Here is a 22,635-nt window from a genome sequence, read left to right on the forward strand (position 1 = left end):
ACTGCTGAGCAAAGTCATACACGAAGGATGGCCTGAGGAAAGGAGGAAATGCCCTCAGAGCATATCTGAATTCTGGAACCACAGAGATGAACTGTCACAAATCAACAGAATCGTCTTCAAAGGAGAGAAAATCATCATTCCTACCAGTTTCAGAGAAGAGATGTTGACAAAAATTCATGCTGGACATATGGGCATGGAAAAATGCAAACAAAGAGCACGTGACATTATGTTTTGGCCCGGAATGTGCAAACACATTGAGGACATTGTCGGAAAATGTTCCATTTGTCTAGAACGCCGCCCATCAAATGTCAAAGAGCCCATGATACCTCACCGTATCCCAGACAGGCCCTGGCAGGTCGTCAGCTGCAAGCAAGTGCATGCAAAACGTGTACAGAGACAGCAACACCAAAAGAGATACTATGACAGGTCAGCTAGACTACTGCCGCCGCTGCACAATGGAGAATCCGTCAGAATCCAGGAACAAGACTACTGGAAGTCAGCAGTCGTCATCCAGCCAGCTGACACTGAGCGATCGTATCACGTCCGCACCCCAGAAGGACAGGTGTACCGCCGCAATCGCAGGCACCTCCTGAACACCAAGGAACAACACCATCATTCCGACGAGAGGATCAGTTCAACAGAGTGTGATGAACAGAGCAATACACAAAACACATCATACTTACCTGAACCTGAACCTGAATTGTTGACCGATTCAGGAGCATGCTCAGTTCCATACCACACAAGGTCGGGACGAGAGGTCAAGCCTAGAGTTGCAACTAGAGCCCCTCAGGACTGTGAGCAAGTGGTGTCCTCAGAGGCCTTCCTTTAAGAGCCAAAGCCTTGCAAACATCCAGCAGCACATCCTTGCACTCCCTGCACACTTTAACAACTTTTTTAATGTATTGCACCAAGCCACTACACCAATAAAATGTAAAAAAAAGTCCAAAAGCAAAAATCTAAACTTACCTGAAAGTTATGTGTCCCTTTAAGAAGCGTTGGCAGCGTCTCTGTTGTACTGCTGCACGCACGTTCTGCCGTGCATGGTTTGGAGAGGGTAGTATCAAGAGCGGCGACGTCCAAAATCACAGATCATCCGTCAATTCAGGCGTTGCATGCTGATTAACATCATGATCTGCATCATTTAAATGTGGGTGGCGAGCATAGTCAACGGCAGTGCTACCAACCTGCCGAAAATGGCGGCCACCATTTTTTCATCAAAACCGGCCTGAACATCCAGCGTTAAATATCACAATTTTGCGACCCTAGTCTTTTAACGTTCCTCTCTTTCAATTATATTAATCTCTTATAAAAGAGTTTATGGGCTCTGATTCAACCACAGTTTGTGGAAGAGAATTCCACAGTATAACCACTCTCTGTGTTCAGATATATTTTTCTTACCATCCTTTAATTCTGTTTAGGATTATCTTAAATTTGTGCCCTCGCATTGACCAAGGAAAATGTAATGTTACTTTATCATAAGCCTTCACAATCTTGAAGACTTCTACCATATCACACCTTAACCTCCTCATCTCTAGTGAAAAAAATCTGTCTTCACAATTCTAACTCCTCATCCCTGGTCACACCAAAGAATCTAAGCTGTTCCCCCGCCACTGGTAGATGTTTGCCTTTTAATGGCATTATTTATTTGTACTGCTAACTTTAATGGCCTGTGTCTCTGAATACAAAGGTCCCTCTGTTCCATTACAAATTCACCGTTTACTTCCTTTCCCTATTCTTACTTCCAAAATATATAACTTTATATTTCTCGACATTCAACTGGAATCTAGCTGATGATTTTGCTTTTATGAGCTTGATTCCTCAAGTAATTTCAAAAGAGTCTGGAGGTAGGGAACAGAATTCAAGACAGTGGTGAAAGGAATCGATCTGGATGTTATGGTGCATCACTCTCTATGGGTTCACAACCAATGGTACGAAGCTATAGCTAAAGCAAGGAGGGTGTATTCACAGAACAATTCACTACAAAAAATATACCATGTAAACCTTGTACAAGACCTTAGTTAGGCCTCAATTGGAATACAGTGTCTAGTTTTGGTTCCTTCATATAGTGGGCCACAAGATTAATTCCCAGCTTAAATCATCTGATAGTTACCCAGATAAATTCAAGGAGCTGGGTCTGTATACTTCAGTAAAGCATAGATTTAGGAGCAATTTGATAGAGGTTTACAAAATAATGAAGGGACTAGATTGTGTTCATGTGGACCAATTATTTCAACTGGATAGGTTAAGGAAGACCAGTGGTCACGCTTACAATTTATGTTAGAGCAGAACTAGGTTGGATTTTTTTTTAAACTTGAAAGAGAGAAAAAAAGTCACACACACACACACGGAATTATTAGAACCCTTGCACATTATTTGTACCGTGAATTCCATAAAAAATGACAGCTTAAACAGTGATATCTTTATTTTTCTCAGCATAAACAGTTGATGAATCTACTGTAAAAAGGGAGAGAGTAGCAAAAGTAAGTGTTGGTCCCTTAGAGGCTGAGACAGGTGAAATTATAATGGGGAATAAGGAAATGGCAGAGACTTTAAACAAATATTTTGTATCTGTCTTCACGGTAGAAGTAACAAAAAGCATACCACAAACAGTGGGCAACCAAGGAGCAAATAAGAGTGAGAAACTTAAAGTAATTAACATCAGTAGGGAAAAAGTACTTGGGAAACTAATGGGACTAAAAGCCGACAAATCCCCTGGACCTGATGGCCTATATCCTAGGGTCCTAAAAGAGGTGGCTGCAGAGATAGTGGATGCATTGGTTGTGATCTTCCAAAATTTCCTAGCTTCTAGAACGGTCCCAGTGGATTGGAAGGTAGCAAATGTAACCACACTATGCAAGAAAGGAGGGAGAGAGAAAACAGGGAACTACAGGCCAGTTAGCCTGACATCAGTCATCAGGAAAATGCTGGAATCCATTATTAACAAAGTGGTAACAGGGCACTTAGAAAATCATAATATGATTACGCAGAGTCAACGTGGTTTTATGAAAGGGAAATTGTGTTTAACAAATTTATTAGAGTTTTTTGAGGATGTAACGAGCGGAGTAAAGAGGAACCAGTAGATGTAGTATATTTGGGTTTCCAAAAGGCATTTGATAAGGTGCCACATAAAAGGTTGCTATGCAAGATAAGGCCTCATGGGGTTGGATGTAATATTTTAGCATGGATAGAGGATTGGTTAACAGACAGAAAATAGAGAGTAGGGATAAATGGGTAATTTTCCAGGTAGCAGGCTGTAACTAGTGGGGTGCTGCAAGGATCAGTGCTTGGGCCTCAGCTATTTACAATCTATATTAACAACAACAACTTGTATTTATAACTTAGATGAAGGGACCGAGTGTAATGTATCCACGTTTGCTGACAATACAAAGCTAGGTGAGAAAGTAAGCTGTGAGGAGGACACAAAGAGCCTGCAAAGGGATATAGACAGGTTAAGTGAGTGGGCAATAAGGTGGCAGATGGAGTATAATGTGGGGAAATGTGAGGTTATTCACTTTGGTAGGAAGAATAGAAAAACAGAATATTTTTTAAATGGTGAGAAACTATTAAATGGTGTTCAGAGAGATTTAGGTGTTCTCGTACAGGAACACAAAAAGCTAGCATGCAGGTACAGCAAGCAATTAGGAAGGCAAATGGCTTGTTGGCTTTTATTGCAAGGGGGTTGGAGTACAAGAGTAAGGAAGTCTTACTACAATTGTACAGGGCCTTGGCGAGACCACACCTGGAGTACTGTGCACAGTTTTGGTCTCCTTATCCGAGAAAGAACATACATGCCTTAGAGGTGGTTGATGCACTATCAATTGCTACAAAAGACTGGAGATTGAGAAAGTAATAAACAGGCTTTTATTACCAAAGAACAGAGCATGCCTCTTGTGGTTGCCTGGTATCCAAAAGGGCTGGAGGCTTCTGAGCAGCGACCTTTATACCCAGCCATGAGGGTGGAGCCAGGGGCGGAGTCAGCTGAGGCATGCACAGACAAGTACAACAATATGCAAGAGTGAACAACAGTACTAACAGTGAACAACAATACTAACAACAGTGGTTTACCACATTCACCCCTTGTTTAGAATTGAGTCCGGCGGGGTGAAGTGCACTAAAAATTCGTGTACTGAAGTCTATCAGGAGGCCTTGTAAGCCGTCCTGAGCGTCGCAGCAGCGGCGGTGATGGTGCAGCATCCAATGGTGAACCCGGTGTCTCGTTCAGAGGAGGTGTAGCAGGTGGCGGACCCTGGGGCTGCTGCATGCCGTCTACAGGGGTCAGAGCATGGGTAATGGGAGGTAGCAATGGTGGTCTCTCAGAGGCACCCGAAGGTGCGAGGTCTCGTGCGGGGACTGTGTCCTGGGGGTAGGCAGGAGTAGCGGTGGGTGGCGAAGAGGGTGTTTCAGGAGCACCTGCAGGTGCGAGGTCTCGAATGGAGACTGTGTCCTCCCGCCCGTCCGGGTACACCACGTAAGCATACTGCGGGTTGGCGTGGAGGAGGCTCACCCTCTCGACCAGGGGGTCCGCCTTATGGGTCCTCACGTGCTTCCGCAGTAGGACGGGACCTGGAGAAGTCAGCCATGTTGGTAGCGAAATCCCCGACGTGGACTTCCTGGGGAAGGAGAACATTCTCTCGTGAGGAGTGGCATTGGTGGGTGTACAGAGCAGCGACCGAATGGAATGGAGCGCCGCAGGGAGGACCTCCTGCCAGCGGGAGGTCGGAAGGCCCTTAGATTTTAAGTTTAAAAGGACTGCCTTCCAGACTGTCGCATTCTCCCTTTCCACCTGGCCGTTACCCCGGGGGTTGTAGCTGGTGGTCCTGCTTGTAGCAATGCCTGCTGCTCAGCGTTTTGCGCCATCGGTTGATCAGCATCCGCAGCCAACATTTAACTTTGGTAATAAAATTGATGCACTATCAATTGCTACAAAAGACTGGAGATTGAGAAAGTAATAAACAGGCTTTTATTACCAAAGAACAGAGCATGCCTCTTGTGGTTGCCTGGTATCCAAAAGGGCTGGAGGCTTCTGAGCAGCGACCTTTATACCCAGCCATGAGGGTGGAGCCAGGGGCGGAGTCAGCTGAGGCATGCACAGACAAGTACAACAATATGCAAGAGTGAACAACAGTACTAACAGTGAACAACAATACTAACAACAGTGGTTTACCACAGTGGTGCAACGAAGGTTTACTAGATTGATCCCTGGGATGAGAGGGTTGTCCTATAAGAAGTGATTGAGTAGATTGGGCCGATACTCTCTGGAGTTTAAAAGAATGAGAGGTGACCTCATTGAAACATGCAAGATTCTGAGGGGGACTGACAGGGTAGATGTGTTTCCCCTGGCTGGAGATTCTAGAACTAGGGAGCAACGTCTCAGGATAAGGGGTCGGCCATTTAAGATTGAGATGAGGAGGAATATCTTCACTCAGAGGGTTGTGAATATTTGGAATTCTCCACCCGAAAGGGCTGTGGATGCTCAGTCGTTGAGTATATTCAAGGCTGAGATAGATAGATTTTTGGGAATCAAGGGATATGGGGATCGGGTGGGAAAGTGGAGTTGAGGTCAAAGATCAGCCATGGTCTTATTGAATGGCAGAGCAGGCTCAAAGGGTCGTATGGTCTACTCCTGCTCTTAATTCTTATGTTCTTATGTGCTTAAGACTCAGGCTATAACAATATTTATGAGTTTGTTTTATGAAGCTTCAAGCTTGAAGATGAATTTTGGAACCTTTTTAAAGTAAAGCTTTAGAGGAAAGCAATTGTCAAGTGCTTATTTTTATGTCAAAAAGAGGTGTCTAGAAAGAAAGAACTGAAAGAAAGAATAGAAATAAAAAACACAGATAGATTGGGATGATTAGAACGTTTGGTCTTATCTTTATACTGAACATAAAAAATCCAACAATGTTTACATAAAATTTATTTAAGTAGTTGCAGTTAGCAATATTTCCCAGGCACCAATCATAAAATACTTGCTGCAATGTCTTTGAAGAAGCCTCACACTCCTTTCCAAATTTCTTCACTACAGATATGCACCTCCCCTTTACAACATGGTAACCTCTTAAATCAATGTGAGTAGCATCACAGGAGATTTGCTAATATACATAAATGTGCGCTGTGGGAGGAAACTCCTAATATGCATCAGTATGACTGCTAATATCATATAGTAAAATTCAAAATGTGAGGACATGTAGGCCTAGAAATTCAGTATCACCTCGTTTGGGGTGCTACAGCAGGGTGTTCGCTAAATTTAGCGCCCGGCGCAACTTAGTGCCACCTTCGCCGAAATTGAGTTGCATCGCCCCAAGAGGTTGCTGCTGCGCTAAAGCAGGTGATGCACGACTATCATAAGGCGCTAAGCCGGCGAGCCGAGGCGCTAACATCGAGGGCGGGTGCAGCGCAGGTGCGGCGAGTTGCTGATTGAAGGCAGACACGCTGGCGCCGGTCAGCTCTTAAAGGGGGAGGATGGACTTGTTTGGCTGCCACGTCCTGCACACTGCAGCCCTGAAGCAAGGCCTGACCATTGCTGGATCATCATTTCTACGCCCAGGACCATGCAGAAGGTTAGGGAGCGAGCGGAGCGCTTCAGCAAGGGTGCCCTGAGGCTACTGGTTGGCGCAGTAGAGCGCAGGCGACCTGTCCTCTTCCCTGACAGTGGGAGGAGGCCGCTTCCCAGCGAATACCGAAAAGCCTGGAGGGAGGTGGCAAACAGGGTGACCACCAACAGCATGGTTGCCAGGACTCCACTTCAATGCAGGAAAAAGTTCAATGACCTCACTCGGGTTGTCAGGGTGAGTACCCTTTCCACTATCCTGTTCATCCCTGCATGTGCACCTCAGTTTCTGGCCAAAGGGACCTGAAAGCCCCAATGCCCAGCCCTCATCCAAGAGCTATGGGACTCTCATGAAAACCACTTGCACATTCAGCACTTTACACACTGTCAGGGCTATTCCACCATGGGAGGCAGTGCAGGCAAGATGAGGCCTTGACACTGTCAGGGCTATTCCACCATGAGAGGCAGTGCAGGTAAGATAAGGGCTTGACACTGTCAGGGCTATTCCACCATGGGAGGCAGTGCAGGCAAGATCAGGGCTTGACACTGTCAGGGCTATTCCACCATGGGAGGCAGTGCAGGCAAGATGAGGGCTTGAAACTGTCAGGGCTATTCCACCATGGGAAGCAGTGCAGGCAAGATCTGGGCTTGACACTGTCAGGGCTATTCCACCATGGGAGGCAGTGCAGGCAAGATCAGGGCTTGACACTGTCAGGGCTATTCCACCATGGGAGGCAGTGCAGGCAAGATCAGGGCTTGACACTGTCAGGGCTATTCCACCATGGGAGGCAGTGCAGGCAAGATCAGGGCTTGACACTGTCAGGGCTATTCCAGCATGGGAGGCAGTGCAGGCAAGATCTGGGCTTGACACTGTCAGGGCTATTCCACCATGGGAGGCAGTGCAGGCAAGATGAGGGCTTGACACTGTCAGGGCTATTCCACCATGGGAGGCAGTGCAGGCAAGATCAGGTCTTGACACTGTCAGGGCTATTCCACCATGGGAGGCAGTTCAGGCAAGATCAGGGCTTGACACTGTACTTAGAGGCCGTCCTTTCTCTTGCAGGGCAAGCTGGCCCACAACCGCAGGCAGCAGCGACGGACCGGGGGAGGCCGTCCTGACCTCAAAGAGCTCAGTGACCTGGAGCAGCGTGTGGAGCGCATTATGGCAGGCCGGCTGATTGGCCCCGTCGCCAGTGGAGATGCCGACCTTGTTCTGGACAGCAATGGTAAGGTCATCACCTTTTTGATCTCTCTCTTTCCACTTGTGCCTCACACCAGCATCCTTTGCCACTATCGAACCAACGCAGTGCATAGCAGCACTCATGCCTCCCTCGCTGCCGCCCTGTCCTCACTCTAAAGCAACTCTTGTGCCTCCCTGCTTTCAGATGCTGATTCGCCAGGTGAGGAGGCGGGCCCTCAAGCTGCCACTGTCAGTGATTCTGAATTTGAGGAGGAGGAAGAGGAAGCCGGCCCATCAGTGCCACCCTCAGCCGAGGCAGCCCATGGCCATGATGGGGACACGTCTTCCCTGGAGGGGAGCAGGGGGGGAAGGGTCTGAGGAGAGTGAAGCTCCAGGGCCCAGCGGGCTGCAGCAACGCGGGACGGGTGGGGAAGCTCGGTGGCCTTCTCCCCGGAGGGTGAGTGCGGCCTCCAGTCCTACTACGGTGAGCGTAGAGGAGGTGCGGCTCCTTGGTGAAATGGGCGCCCAGGCTGAGCGCAGGCACACTGAGCTCATGGATGCAGTGGCAAGGATGCCTGACTCCATAGAGTCACTGGCAAGGAGTGCTCAGGAATTCGGGGCAGCACAGGCCAGGAGTTTGCAAGGATTCAGTGCAGCACAGGCAAGGAGTCTGCAGGACTTCGCGGCAGCACAGGCTAGGAGTCAGAAGGACTTTGCTGCATCACAGGCGGCTTCCAGCCAAGTGCTCAGTCGTGCCGTGCATTCACTGGCTGGTCTGATGCAGACACAGATCAGGGCCACACGGGCACTAACTGCTGCCACCCTCGCTGGATCGGCCAGGCATCGCCGGGGCCCTCGCCGCGCCGCAGCAGCCCAGCAGTCTGTGCTTCAGCAGATTGCTGCGCATGCTGCAGTGCTGGCCTGTGCGAGTGCCAGTGTATCAGCCGACCAGGGAGTGCCTGTGCTCTGTCAGATTGGCAGCATTCCTGTAGCTAACACTGTCACTCCTCCACTGCAGCTGCCACCACCCGTAGGACAGACTGCTGCTACCCAAGCAGAATTGGAGCAGTCAGCAGCCGGGCCCTCCAGGCCCAAACTGGTCCAGGCTGTCCCCCAAGGGCATCTGGCGTCTCACCATCTGACCCTCAGCAGCCTTCCCCCAGCCTTGCTGCAGCCACTGGGGTCCCATTGAGGAGGAGCTGCAGGGCGGGAAGGGGCCATTCGCGGAAGCGAGGCAGATCACCCTCACAGGGTGAAAACTAGAAGGTGTGGCCAAATGTTGTGTTTATATATGAAGGCCGAGAATTTTTTTTTATATATGAAGGCCGAGACTGTTGTGTTTGCATTTTATATGAAGGCCGAGGATCATGGTCATTTTTGTTTAACTGTTTTTTTCATTTTCTGAAGGTTGTGAGAGCCAGTTATGCCTCTGACTATTTTTTGGGGGGTTTATCTGAATTAGTTTGTCATGCGGGCAGGGCACAGAGTTTGCACAGTAAAAAATGTTCTTTAATCACATTGTCCATGTTTGCACTTTGAACTATTTGTTGCCTTGACCGGCTGAGGGCTTGCGGAGCAGCTCCATTCATGTTCTTTCATTGGCACAAGCCATTCCCTGAGAGGGGGCCTAGAACCGAGTTGCAATAAGCCGCCGACGGACGGCCCTTGCACTTTGTGCCTCCCTCCCGTCTTGGTGCTCCTCCTCCTCCTCCTCCTCCTCTGGTGGTCCTCCAATGTCTGCTGGCAGTGGCTGAGCCCTGAGGATAGCCAGGTTGTGCAGCATGCAGCACACTACAACGAAATGGGAGACTCGCTCAGGCGAGTACTGTAGGGCTCCTCCGGAACGGTCCAGCAGAACCGTTACTTGAGCACGCCAATTGTGTGCTCAATGATGTTCCTGGTAGCTTGATGGCTGTCATTGTATCGCTCTTCAGCAGGGGTGCTGGGCGCACGGAGCGGGGTCATCAGCCAGGTGCACAAAGGATAGCCTTTGTCCCCGAGAAGCCATCCTCGTGGGTGAGCCTGGGCTTCGAAAATGTCTGCCACAGAAGTCTGGCGCAGGATGAAGGCATCGTGGCTGCTGCCTGGAAAGCGGGCATTGACAGCTAGTATGAGCTGCCTGTGGTCACACACCAACTGGACGTTGAGTGAATGGTAGCCCTTCCGGTTGCGGTAATCCTCGGCATTCTCTAGAGCTGCCCGCAAAGCCACATGCATGCAGTCAATGGCGCCCTGGACCATGGGGAAGCCCGCTATTCCTCCAAATCCCATTGCACGCTCTTGCTGCTTGTCCAGGGTCATGGGGAAGGAGGTGTACTGACGTCTCCTTCTGAAAAGGGCATTGGTCACCTGGCGGATGCAGCAATGTACCGCGAACTGGGAGATGTTGGCAATGTCCCCAGTAGCGGATTGGAAGGAGCCGGTGGCATAGAAGTTGAGAGCCACCGTCACTTTCACTGCCACCGACAGAGACGTCCTGCTCCTCAGCTGTGGCTGCAGATCTCTGTGAAGCAGGTGGCAGATCTCAGTGACCACCTCCCTTCTGAATCACAGCCTCCGAACACACTGCTCCTCAGACATGTTCAGATATGAGAACTGCTGGCTGTATACCCTGGGTGGGTAAGGCCTCCTGTGCCAATGCCTGTTGGCCCTTCTCCATCTGGCCATGACTGGCACTCTCTCACGGCGTCTCTGAGCCCTTTGAATGCAATGCAGTAAGCCAACGTTTCCACCCATTGCAGCCCCCATTATATGTGGCGACTCAAGGCTATGGCACTGAAAGTTAAATCTAAGTGCAAAGCTCTGGGCTGAAGCCAGAAGTACCCGTGCGAGCGCTGAGTCAAAGCAGAAAGCTCTCTCCCTTTGTCTCTCTCCAAATATCCGTCTCTCACACAGAAGGATTGGCACAAAATGGCTGCCACTTATAATGCAGGAGGAGTCCCCTTTAAATAGCGCCCCCTGCACCCCGCAGCGACTGGGAACCGTTCCCCTCTACCAGTCGCTGGGGGCGCCACTGAAGTTCCGGTTCGGGGCGCACCAAGGGCGTTGCACCATGAAATGACGTCAGGATCTGCGCGTGCAGCTGAGCGGGCGCTGTGGTTTTGCGCCGCCACTAAATCTTGAGCGACGTTCGCGAGAGGCGCAGATCGCGCCGCGCCAGGGCGCTAGCCGCTTAGCGCCCCACTTCTCCTTCTCCTAAGGCACTAGCGGCTGGCGCTAACAACTGAATTTCTAGGCCGTAGGCTATCGTAGTAATCATGAGTTTATTTTGTTAATGACTTGAAAAGAAGGTAAAGCATGAACTATGAAACCTTTTTTAGATCTTATCTAAACAAGCAGAGGCAGTGAGAAAGAGAGCGACAAACTGAAAGACAGAGACAAAGGGAGGTAGAGAGAGAAATATATCTATTTTCTAACATCTTTTAAATGGTTCAGCAGCTGCTTTTTAAATTTGATGTAACTGAAAAGTTCAAAACAATGATTTTTCAACTAAACAGAGTTTTAAAGTAATTGTGGTATTTACTTTTCTATCTACCAACAATAAGGGAAAAGTAAGAAAAACACTACAGGGCTGAAATTCACTAGCTGCAATCCCAGCAGTTACACCAGGATTGCCCCACCAGTGCTGCCCCCATCACTACAGGTGCAACTCAGGTGCCCAACTTCAGGAGCTTCCCCTTACAAGGCCCAGCAGGATTTCTTAACTGAGGTTGGAAGTCGGCATTTCCAGGATCTGGCCTTTTTCCAAGCTGCTCCGACAGACTCCAACCGCGCAATGGACCAAGAAATTTAGACACCATTTATTCTTCAGAATCAAAAAACACAAAGTGCTTTCCAAATCTTATCACTGAAGCTGTGCTTCCTCCCCCACTTCCACACCCCAAATTCCATTTTGGAACAGAGTAACCTCTGACTCACCATGAACAATGCCACCGGAGATCTACTGGTGTATCTAGTGTTGCTTTGTCCATCATAGTTAACGCGTCACACTTCCTGTGTCACATGTGTATATATGCAAATTTCTATGTCACACTTGGACTTGATTGACTGAAGTTTCTGATTCATAAAACAAGAACACTAACAACTGAACAGGTACGGAACGTGCCAATTAATACACGGCCAACAGGAAATTTACAAGAAAGTTATTAACCTAATTGATACTATAACATTTTCTGTGCTTAAAATGGATCTAATAATGTTTACATTACAACAGTGACTGCACTTCAAACGTACTTCTTTGACTGTAAAGCGCTTTGGGATGTACTGAGGTCATGAAAAGCGCTATTTTAATGTAAACCATTCTTTCTTTTTTCCATCAATGGCAAACTGTTATTTCTTGTGACTTTTTCCTGTATATTGAAAGCCTTAATTTCAAGACATGAACCTGGCAGTTTGCAACAAATTGGTGCCTGCAACTCCACAAGTGGTAAGTTCTTGATTTTGGGCCCCATTATCTTTCTTTCAGACAAAATGTGTTTGGTCTCTATTTTTTGATATAGATGGATTTTTACAATCCACTCCGAAAACATCATATTCAGCCGAAGTAAACAAAATCTGCAGTGAGCCACTAATGAGGCAGTATTAATGTATCACCTATTGGTTAGCACCTGGGTCCTGATGCATTTTATGAGGCACACCTGGCTAAACCACATCAATATACTCCAAGTAGAATCTAAGCTGCACAATTTAAAAAAACACACTGCTTAAATACACCTGTCATTGATGAGTTTCAACTTTCTTAGTATTGTTTGAAACAATTAAATTGATTCTGATGTTGAGCAAACTCAAATCACTGCGAGATAACCCACCGAAGTGGGTGGGGAAGGGAAAGGGACCTTACATTGCTTGGCTTTAGTGCACTCATACAGATGACAGTCTAACTGCATTTGTTGATACTTAATGAAATCCCATAAACCTGACATTTTGTTTGAAGTAACTATGTCAAATTATTGTTTCAAAGTTAAAAAATATCATCCAGCCTTATATATAAATAATCTGATGTTATCACTGGCTAAATACATAACTACCTGAAATCATGAGTGCAGGTAGATAAAACTATAAAAAAGGCCAACAGCAGTGTTACAAATTTCAGGTCTAATATTCTCTTGGGTACAATGGCACTGGTCACTTCCATAAGCGGATTCAGTATCTTATGTTCAGGAGTGTCCGATATGATGGCATAACCCTTGGGTGCAAAAATGGGCCCTCCTTGTGATCTGAATTGGATATTGTATCTTTCACATATGCTTTTCCATCTTTTCAAAGGTGGATTGAGATATATTTGGTGAGACGAGGCCAGATACTAGTTGTTAAGCTACTTTATTTCACAGACAATGAATGAACAAACAGAGCAATGCTCAATGCAAATTACACTTACTTAACTCAATCTCACTTCTCTCAAAAAATTGGATAAAATAATAACCACATGCCCTAGCCCTTTCGTGGGCTGACTTATTTGTTTTTGGGATGTCTTTTTCTTTAGACAATTTCTAACTGCAAAAACTGATCGTCTGCATTTTTAGCATCTTGTTTTAGGACTCAGGCCTAAACTTCATAAATCTCTTGTTTTAAACCCGACTGCCCAATACCATGGCTTTCCTTCTTTTTTTGATAGTTCTGGCCCCAGGAAATAGAGGGACTGTGTCTGTGGAACCTTCCCATGCAGGGATTCACAACAGACCTGTCAACCAAACTACTTATGCCCTCTCCCAAAAGTATATTATTCGCAGACACCTCATGCTGTGTCCACATGAATAGAATTTTCCTTACTGCAATGGGTGTGAGTACTTGTTACTCATCTGGGATATCCGAAAAATTGCACAACGACCCCATGCAAATGTTCCTGGGTTAAGGCAACAGACCCTCGCTGTATCAGTTTAAAATAAACAGCAAGCTGTGGCATTCCCCAAACTGGCTTGTCTGCTTTAACACACATTGTCAATGTCTGCAACCTGTGGCCTTCTTCTTTGTAGGGTTCTCAAAATTCCCACATTCCCCAAAAGTTATCAATAAAAGGAACCCTGTACGGACAAGTTATTAAAAAGGGTACCCAAAGAAAATGGCTTCTGAAGCCTCGTGACCGAGGCCTGCAGGATTTTAAAAAGCAAGGCCCTACAAAAAGCAGGCCCATTCAAATCCTGAAACAAAACCTAACATGCATGGATCTGTGTGGAAGACTTTGTCATTTCTAAAGCCAGACAGCTAGGTAAACACAGAATATGCATCCTTCATCTCGAAACAGTGAACTCAGGATAGACGTAATCTTGAGGCCATTAACTTTTTGCATACATAATCGGTAACTGCTCAAAGGAGCCACCAAGCCAGGAAAAGACGATTAAACATTCATAAATGACAAACAGCCAGGATATTGAAGCCGTTAAGCAAGGAGACAACCGCCCCAAAAGCAGTTAAAGTGGATGACTGTAATCACTTTAGACGAGCCCGCCAAAATTAAACAAAGAACTGACCTGATTTGGCGTGCAGATAAGGGTTTTGAAGAACCGGTATAATTGCAGGCCCACCAGTAGCCAGGCTCTCTCTCTCTCTTCCCCGCTTGCTCTTCTCTTCTCTTCCCGCTCGAACACCAAGGACGCCCATTGCAACACCAGGGGCCATACGCGGGAGGAGAACGAGACCCAACTCAACACACACAGGACACACGGGGGCCATACGTGGGCAGACGAGACGAGATGAACGGCAAGGCCGATAAGCAGAGAAGGGCAGCGACAAAGAAGCATTGGGGACGAGCGGGCACAAACCCCGGTAAGCAAACGTTCGATGCATGGATAGAAGGAGCATCTGACGACCACGAGCACCGCGGTAACAAACTAGACTGGCAACCAAACTCCAACCACAACAAAACCTTCAATGACCAGACCACCACCAGAAGAACAACCATTCTGCAAGGTAAAGTACCCAACAAAGACTTTACTCTTTAAACTGAGGAAAAGGGGGTACTTTACTCGGGAACTCCACCGCTGCGCCCTGGGACCACGTGACGACGGCAGGCCCCAAAGGACACAAAGAGCGAACCCCAAAACCACAACTGGCTTAATTGACAGGTTTCAAACTGTCAAGGAAACCCCATTGGTGAGCATAAATCCCTGGCCCCTCTTAGCTCAATCTAGTTTGGTATTGGGGGTGGGACAAGGGTAGGGGGATTATTAACGTGATTGTTCCCTCGATGTGCTGTGTGTTCCCCATTCCCAAATACGTGTAACTTTATATGCCTGTAATTAGTCTAGTGATTTTTCCAGTATTGTAATATTGTTGTGCCTTTTAATAAAATTACGGTTTTCTTGTACCAAACCAATTGTCTACTCTATTTCTGTATCGCCGCCTGTACCTAAGTCCGGTGTCTAGAACCCAGGGGTGTGGGAGCGATTCAAACCGCTCAGAGACAGTCAGGGGCGGAGCTGACTGGGCACACGCCACCCCCTACATCTTAAATATGCGTGAATTCACTTTGTTTTAAAATACAATCTTTAAGCATAACTCAAACTCAAATTCATTTCAGTGAAGAAAAAAATGATCAAAAAACCCAAAACCTACAAGCATTTTGGGTTTTATAAATAAGGGCACAGAATACAAGAATAAACAAGTAATAATAAATTTGTGCAAAACATTTTTTAGACTCAGTTAAAGAACTATGTGCAGTTCTGGGTGCCCCATTATAGAAAGGACATTAAAACCATAGAGAGTGTGCTATGTTGATTCATCATGATGATGTCTGGGCTGGGAAAATATATTTATTGAGGAAAGATTTGATATGCTGGGACTATTTCCAATGGGGCAGAGAAGTCTAAGAGGAGATTTAATGGGGGTGATTTAAAATTATGGGGGTTTTGATAGAGTGAACAGAGAAAGATTTTTTTCCTCTGGTTGGATAATCAGCGATCAATTTAAAACTGTAATAAAAGAGCGAAGACAGAGTCTAGGAGAAAGTTCTTTATGCATAGGATTGTTGGAGCATGGAACACTTTGTTACAGAAAGTGGTTGAAACAGAGACCATTGCATCTTTTGAGAGAAAATCATATAAATCTTTGAAGCAGAAGATGATGCAGGGCTATGGGGAGATAGCAGGGCAGTGAAATTAGTTTGGGATTGTTTTAGCATAGAGCCAGTATAGACTTGATGGGCTGAACAGACTCCTTCCATGCTGTAAACTTCTATGATGGTGGCATGAATATTATCTGTGTTTGACCAACTTTAACTGTCTTGCATTACATTGTTTTCTTTTTTCAGGTCACTTTACTCAGATAGGAAGTCTGAACAGTGTAAAACAAGCCAACCAAGAAAATCTTTGACAAAAATAATATTTTGGTGTCCCTTCTCTTTCCTTGAAAACATTATCAGAACACCTTGTCTGCTTACCAGGAAAGGCTGTAGTGTTTAAGCTGTACACTTCTCTTTTGCTCTGTAATTAACTATCAAGAGGCACAATTTGAGTGGATCAGTTTAGAAGCCCTTTTCTGCTAGTGTACTGAATACTTCATTTCCAGCCTGGGACACTATCAAAGAGCCTGGCACAGAATTGACAAAACTTGCCACAAGTCAGGAGTCCTAGCGCAGTACAGTCCTAGAGCTCAAATTGATGGTGTTGTGGTTAGGATTTCCCTCAACCACATGAGTAACCAGCAGCCAGAAATGGCATACATTTTGATGACCAATCTGAATCCTGTACTATTTACTGCCAACTCACACATAAACCAAGTACAAACTATTATTCGTTTCCTGGGAACTTGACAAATCAACTTTCTTTATTTGAGCATTTTTGTTTCACTCAAATTTAAATATGCAAAAGCCTGTTGCCAGTGATGTGTTGTATTTTCTTGTTTATTATCAAAGACAATTTGTCATAGCACCATATGCTGATGCATAACAGTTCTCAGAGCAATTTTGACCAGACTGATTACTGATCTACTAATGAACATCAACATATGCACTATGGATGCCAGACATAACAACTAAACACAAAAATCAGATGTTCACTTCTCAGCCAATACACTTTGGTGCTGCTGTTAACATCTGGCCAACTATTTCCATACTTAAACAAAACAGCATAACGCACAAGGAAGAGTAAAATATCACTCACCACATAATTGCCAGGAGATGCTGACGAATATGGTATCTGTAACAAAAAAAACCTATCAGAGCTACCTTTTCTCCCTTTCCAATTTGACAGATAAAGCCTAATTGTGAACAAGTAATTCACAATTAAAGGACAAAGATTAGTATTACTTTACTCTTAGTTGACCTTTCACAAATAAACATGAATTCTTTGCTATATATATATATTGATTTTTAAAAGATTTAATCACAAATACTATTTAAGTACATTTGTCATTCTTTATTATTTAAGTAGTCAGACTGGAGTTTTATATAGATTGGTGCCTGCAAACAGAATTTGATTCTGAGGCTGCAACTCAATGGGAGCATCATTGCTGATACTGATAGCGAAAGGACAAAAAATGTGATGTAAAGCTAAACATACAGTGGTTACTGAGGGACACAAGAGAAAGAGCTTGACAATTACTTGCCAACCTCTGTTTATACCCACTTGTGTATACTCTTGTGTATAATCTACTTAATATGTACTTGGAAGAGAAATAAAATCAGTTTTTTAGGTCTGGTCACATGATTAAAAATGGAAACTCACCAATTACTTTAGAAAGGAATTAAATGCAATAATTTTAAGTGAAACCAGCATTTTTACATCCGATTATGCTTACAACCTTTTGCAAAATCATCAGCTGTCAACTTGCATCTTGTCATCTTGCTCAGTGTCATTACACTAATCATGTTCAGAAATATTCAAAATAGGAAGGCAAACAAGCAGCACTGAAGGTGTGTTGTTTCACCCAAACACTACTGAAAGAGATGGTCATATTTTCCTCAAGGCAATCTAAAATTAACTGAAAATAATGACAAATTTATAAGTAGCAAAACAGTGTCAAGTTTCCAGTGCCCAAAAAAGATTGGTACTAAAAAACCAAAAGGGAAGATTTAATTTAAAAAGAAAAAGCACATCATTCAGATTCCATTCACTGTTGCACCAAATTGCTTGCGTGTCTACAGGAGTTCCATTTTTTTTCATTGGGAACGATTACTGCAATTATGAAAGCAATGTTTTTATAATATGGGGATTAATATTTCAACATGTGCATCACAGTTGACCACTTAAATGCACAGGGGGCTACACATTTATTTCTTGCTGTGTGAGGGTCACATGTGCATTAAGATATACTTACTGAGTTGGCATTAGGTGGATTTGGCCATGGTCGACCGCCTCCGGGACCCCTGCAACAAACAGCGACAGATGGAGTTTTAATTCAAACAACCAAACAATCTTTGGCACTCCACCAACAAGCAATCTATGCTACTGAGAAACAAAACGTTACTATCTCACTGGGCACAACAGCCTTCCCAGTAATCCTCTCCCTGGTGCAAATGCAAGCACTTTTTACATATTTTACTCTCATCTTCTCAAGTGCCATACAAGTAAGCAGTTCTCAAACTGTATCACCGTATTGGCATAAGCTTTATGGTCTGATTCATATATGGGTGTTTTCCCAAAGAACAGTGGACATAGCCAAGATTAAATGGTTGAAAAAAATGGCAGGTCAAACAGTGAACCAGCATTGCTGGATATTTGATATATGAAATGGTTAAGATACAGGTTAAATACAGTCCTACTAGGAGTAAACAGGGTTTGTCAAAGGCTGTATTTCCATGGATAAAAAGCACAAGAGGTTTTAAAAAGAGGCATATGATCAAGTTAGAGTGGATAATATGGAAAAAAAACCTTGAGAAATATAAAAGGTATAGAAGGTAAGCAAAAAACGAGATTAGGAACCGGGAGTACAAAAGAAAAATGTCAATCAATGTAAAGGAAAATGGCAAGGGCTTTTATAAGCAAATAAGTAAAAGGATAGTCAAAGAAGAGGTGGTACCACTTAAGATGAGGGGGATCATCTTATACTTGCGTATGAGGGAACATAAGAACAGGAGTAAACCATTCAGCCCCTTGAGTCTGTTCTGCCATTCAGTGAGATTATAGTTGATCTGTATCTTAACTCCATCCACCCGCCTTTGGCTCCATATCCTTTTATCTAGCAAAAATCTATCGATCTCAGATTTAAAATGATTAATTGAGCTAGCATCTGTTTTTTGTAGGAAAGTTCCACATTCTACCATCCTTTGCGTGAAGAAGTGTTTCCTAACTTCTCTACTGAATGGCATGGCTCTGATTTTAAGGTTATGTCCCCTTGACCTAGACTCCTCCACCAGCAGAAAAAGATTTTCTCTATCTACCCTATCAATTCCTTTCAAAATCCTAACAACCTCAATCAAATCATCTACAAGATGCACTGCAACAACTCGCCAAGGCATCTTCAACAGCACCTCCTAAACCCGCGACCTCTACCACCTAGAAGGACAAGGGCAGCAGGCGCATGGGAACACCATCACCTCCAAGTTTCCCTCCAAGTCACACACCACCCTAACTTGGAAATATATCATCGTTCTTTCATTGTCACTGGGTCAAAATCCTGGAACTCCCTCCCTAACAGCATCTTCACCGCACGGACTGCAGCAGTTCAAGAAAGCGGCTCACCACCACCTTCTCAAGGGCAATTAGGGATGGGAAATAAATGCTGGCCTTGCCCATCCCAGGAACAAATTTTAAAAAACCTTAACTCTCTATATTCCAGGGAATATAAGCGTAGTTTATGCAATCTCTCCTCATAATCTAACCCTTAGAGTTGTGGTAATGTTCTGGTAAAACTGCGCTGCGCTCCTTCCAAGGCCAATATATCCTTTCTAAGGTGCAGTGCCCGGAAGGGAAAGACAGAGAGGCTTAATTAGCATTATGCCTCAATATTTACAGAGGAAGGAGAGAATAGGACTGAGGAGGTTGTGGAAGTGCCACTACTGGAGATAAATATTTAAAAGGAAATTGTACTAAAAATGTTAATGGCACTAAAATTAGAAAAGTCACCATACTCATACTAGATTCTGGCTTGTGGACTAATTGCTTGTGTGGCATGGTGTCAAAGGCTTTGCTGAAATCTAAATATAGCACATCCACAGAATTTCAGTCATCAGCAAGCCCCTTGATTTCCTTTAAAAACTCCAGTGAATTTATTATAGACAAAACTTCCTTCCCTTAAATCCATGGTAACTAGTTTGTATCATACCGTGCCTATCTAGCTGTTTCATTATCCTCTCTTTCAGGATGCCTTCTAATACTTTACCCACATTTTTACTACAGCTTCCTTTTGAATAATATTTCTAGTAGCGGCTCTTCCACAACCTTCTCAGGTACTTATACAGCCCCATTTACCCCTTCCTCTGCAAATATTGAGACGTAACACTTCTTGGGGATCTCCATGTTTCCCTCAGACTCAAGTACAAGATCATTTCCTTCGTCTTAACAGGATGATATGTTCACTGGCTTGTAGTTTCCTGGGTCATCCCTATGACCCCTTGATATGCCATCAATGACTCAAAGACAAGGATTCAACTGAAGGCTTTTAATCACTAAGAACATAGCAGCATAGCAGGTCTTCCCACATCGGGTTCGTCTGGTAGTGAGTGACTCATACAGCTCCTGAGACCTTTATATGGCAAAAGACAGGGGCGTAGCCAATACACACAATAGGAACAAAAGGGTGTGGTTCACACAATACAAGCAGGTAAAATACAAGCAGGTCTGATGAAGGCATATTTCATCACATTCACCCCTTCTACAGATTTAGTCTGTCCGGGGGTGTGATAGTCCTTCCTGAACGTCGCAACAGTACCTCGGGTTCCGACCGGGAGTCCATGGTGCCCTCCTGGGCATACCCATGTGCCGGGGGTGTTGCAGGTACTTCTGGGGGTGGTGAGGATACCTCTGGGGATGGTGGAGGTTCTTCTGGGGGTGGTGGTGATGGGTCGTCGTCGTCGCTTCCTGCCGAGGCGAGGTCCTTTATGGACACGGTGTCTTCACGCCCGTCGGCGTGCTTGACGTACGCGTACTGTGGGTTTGCGTGGAGTAGGTGTACTGCCTCCACGAGGGGGATCCGTTTTGTGGCCCCTCACATGTTTCCGTAACAGGACTGTCCCTGGGGCGGAGAGCCACGAGGGTAGGGATACTCCTGAGGTTGATTTGCGGGGATCGGGTGGGATATGTGTCGGTGCAGGCTCGATGGGCCGAAATGGCCTCTGTCTGCACTGTGGGGTTTCTGTGATTCTGTGAAGAACATAGCAGCATAGCAGGTCTTCCCACATCGGGTTCGTCTGGTAGTGAGTGACTCATACAGCTCCTGAGACCTTTATATGGCAAAAGACAGGGGCGTAGCCAATACACACAATAGGAACAAAAGGGTGTGGTTCACACAATACAAGCAGGTAAAATACAAGCAGGTCTGATGAAGGCATATTTCATCACACCCCTTTTAAAGATTGGTGGTATAATTGCAACTTTCCAATCCTTGGTCGCTAGTTCTATTTCCAATGGTTCCCTAAAGATAGTGGCAAGGATGCAACAGATTCCTTTATACTCTGATAGCTCGTCTTCCTTTAACTTCCTCAGCTTAGGAAAAAAATGAGGCCTGGAAATCTTTGCGGCAACGGCCTTAATTGAAATGTTATTTCCTACACCTCCTCCCTTCGTGAGAATTTAACTTCTATGTTGGGGGAGCTGCCCAAGATCTTCTCCATGAAAAGATAAGAATTAGAATCATAAAATGATACAGCACAGAAAGAGATCATTTGGCCCATCGTTACTGTGCTGGCTCTTTGGTAGAGCTCATAGAATCATAGAAAGTTACAGCATGGAAGGAGGCCATTTAGGTCCATCGTGTCCGTGCCGGCCAACAAAGAGCTATCCAGCCTAATCCCACTTCCCAGCTCTTGGTCCGTAGCCCTGCAGGTTAGAGCATCCCAAGTGCACATCCAAGTACTTTTTAAATGTGATTAGGGTTCCTGCCCCTACCATCCTTTCAGGCAGTGAGTTCCAGACCCCCACAACTCTCTGGATGAAGACATTTCCCCTCAAATCCCCTCTAAACCTTCCACCAATTACTTTAAATCTGTGCCCCCCTGGTTTTTGACATCTCTGCTAAGGGAAATATGTCCTTTCTATCCACTTTATCTATGCCCCTCATAATTTTATACACCTCAATAAGGTCTCCCATCAGCCTCCTCTGTTCCAAGGAAAACAGACCCAGCTTATCCAGTCTTTCCTCATAGCTAAGATTCTCTACGCCCAGCAACATCCTTCTAACTCTCCACTGTACCCTCTCCAGTACAATTACATCTCTCCTGTAATGTGGTGACCAGAACTGCACGCAGTATTCTAGCTGAGGCCTAACTAGTGTTTTTTACAGTTGAAACATAACCCCCCTGCTCTTGTATTCTATGCCACGGCCAATAAAGGCCAGCATTCCGTATGCCTTCTTAACCATCTTATCTACCTGGCCAGCTACCTTCAAGGATCTGTGGACATGCACTCCAAGGTCCCTTTGTTCCTCTACACTACTCGGTGTCCTACCATTTAATGTGTATTCCCTTTCCTTGTTAGCCCTCCCGAAATGCATTACCTCACACTTCTCCGGATTGAATTCCATTTGCCACTGTTCTGCCCACCTGACCAATTTATTGATATCTTCCTGCAGTCTACAGCTTCCTTCTTCAGTACACACAACCACACAACCGATTTTAGTATCATCTGCAAACTTCTTAATCATACCCCCTGACATGAATCAGTCATTCATGAAAGAAAGACTTATGAAATAATAATAATAATAATAATAATCAACTTTATTGTCATTGTTAGTGCACAAGTGCAGTACAACGAAATGTAGGCTTGCGGCTCCCGAGAGTGTACATTTGGAGACATTTAAACATACAACATTCATTTGG

The 22,635-nt window shown here is 45.2% G+C and overlaps 1 protein-coding gene across 8 annotated transcripts in view; it reads right to left on the reverse strand.

The window, feature by feature from the left end:
- The window catches only part of ssbp2b (single stranded DNA binding protein 2b), a 623,147-nt gene that overhangs the window by 90,515 nt on the left and 509,997 nt on the right, over positions 1-22,635 (reverse strand). For all 8 annotated transcript variants that reach the window (XM_085989458.1, XM_085989445.1, XM_085989451.1 and 5 more), the window contains 2 exons: positions 17,979-18,027; positions 16,823-16,858 (listed from right to left, as the gene is read on the reverse strand). In XM_085989458.1, coding sequence (XP_085845584.1) covers positions 16,823-16,858; positions 17,979-18,027 — 85 coding nt within the window. The remainder of the gene's footprint in view (positions 1-16,822; positions 16,859-17,978; positions 18,028-22,635) is intronic.

Source organism: Somniosus microcephalus, chromosome 1 (genome assembly GCF_052327205.1).
Source record: "Somniosus microcephalus isolate GS21.2 chromosome 1, FLI_Smic_1.0, whole genome shotgun sequence".
Taxonomy (NCBI): domain Eukaryota; kingdom Metazoa; phylum Chordata; class Chondrichthyes; order Squaliformes; family Somniosidae; genus Somniosus; species Somniosus microcephalus.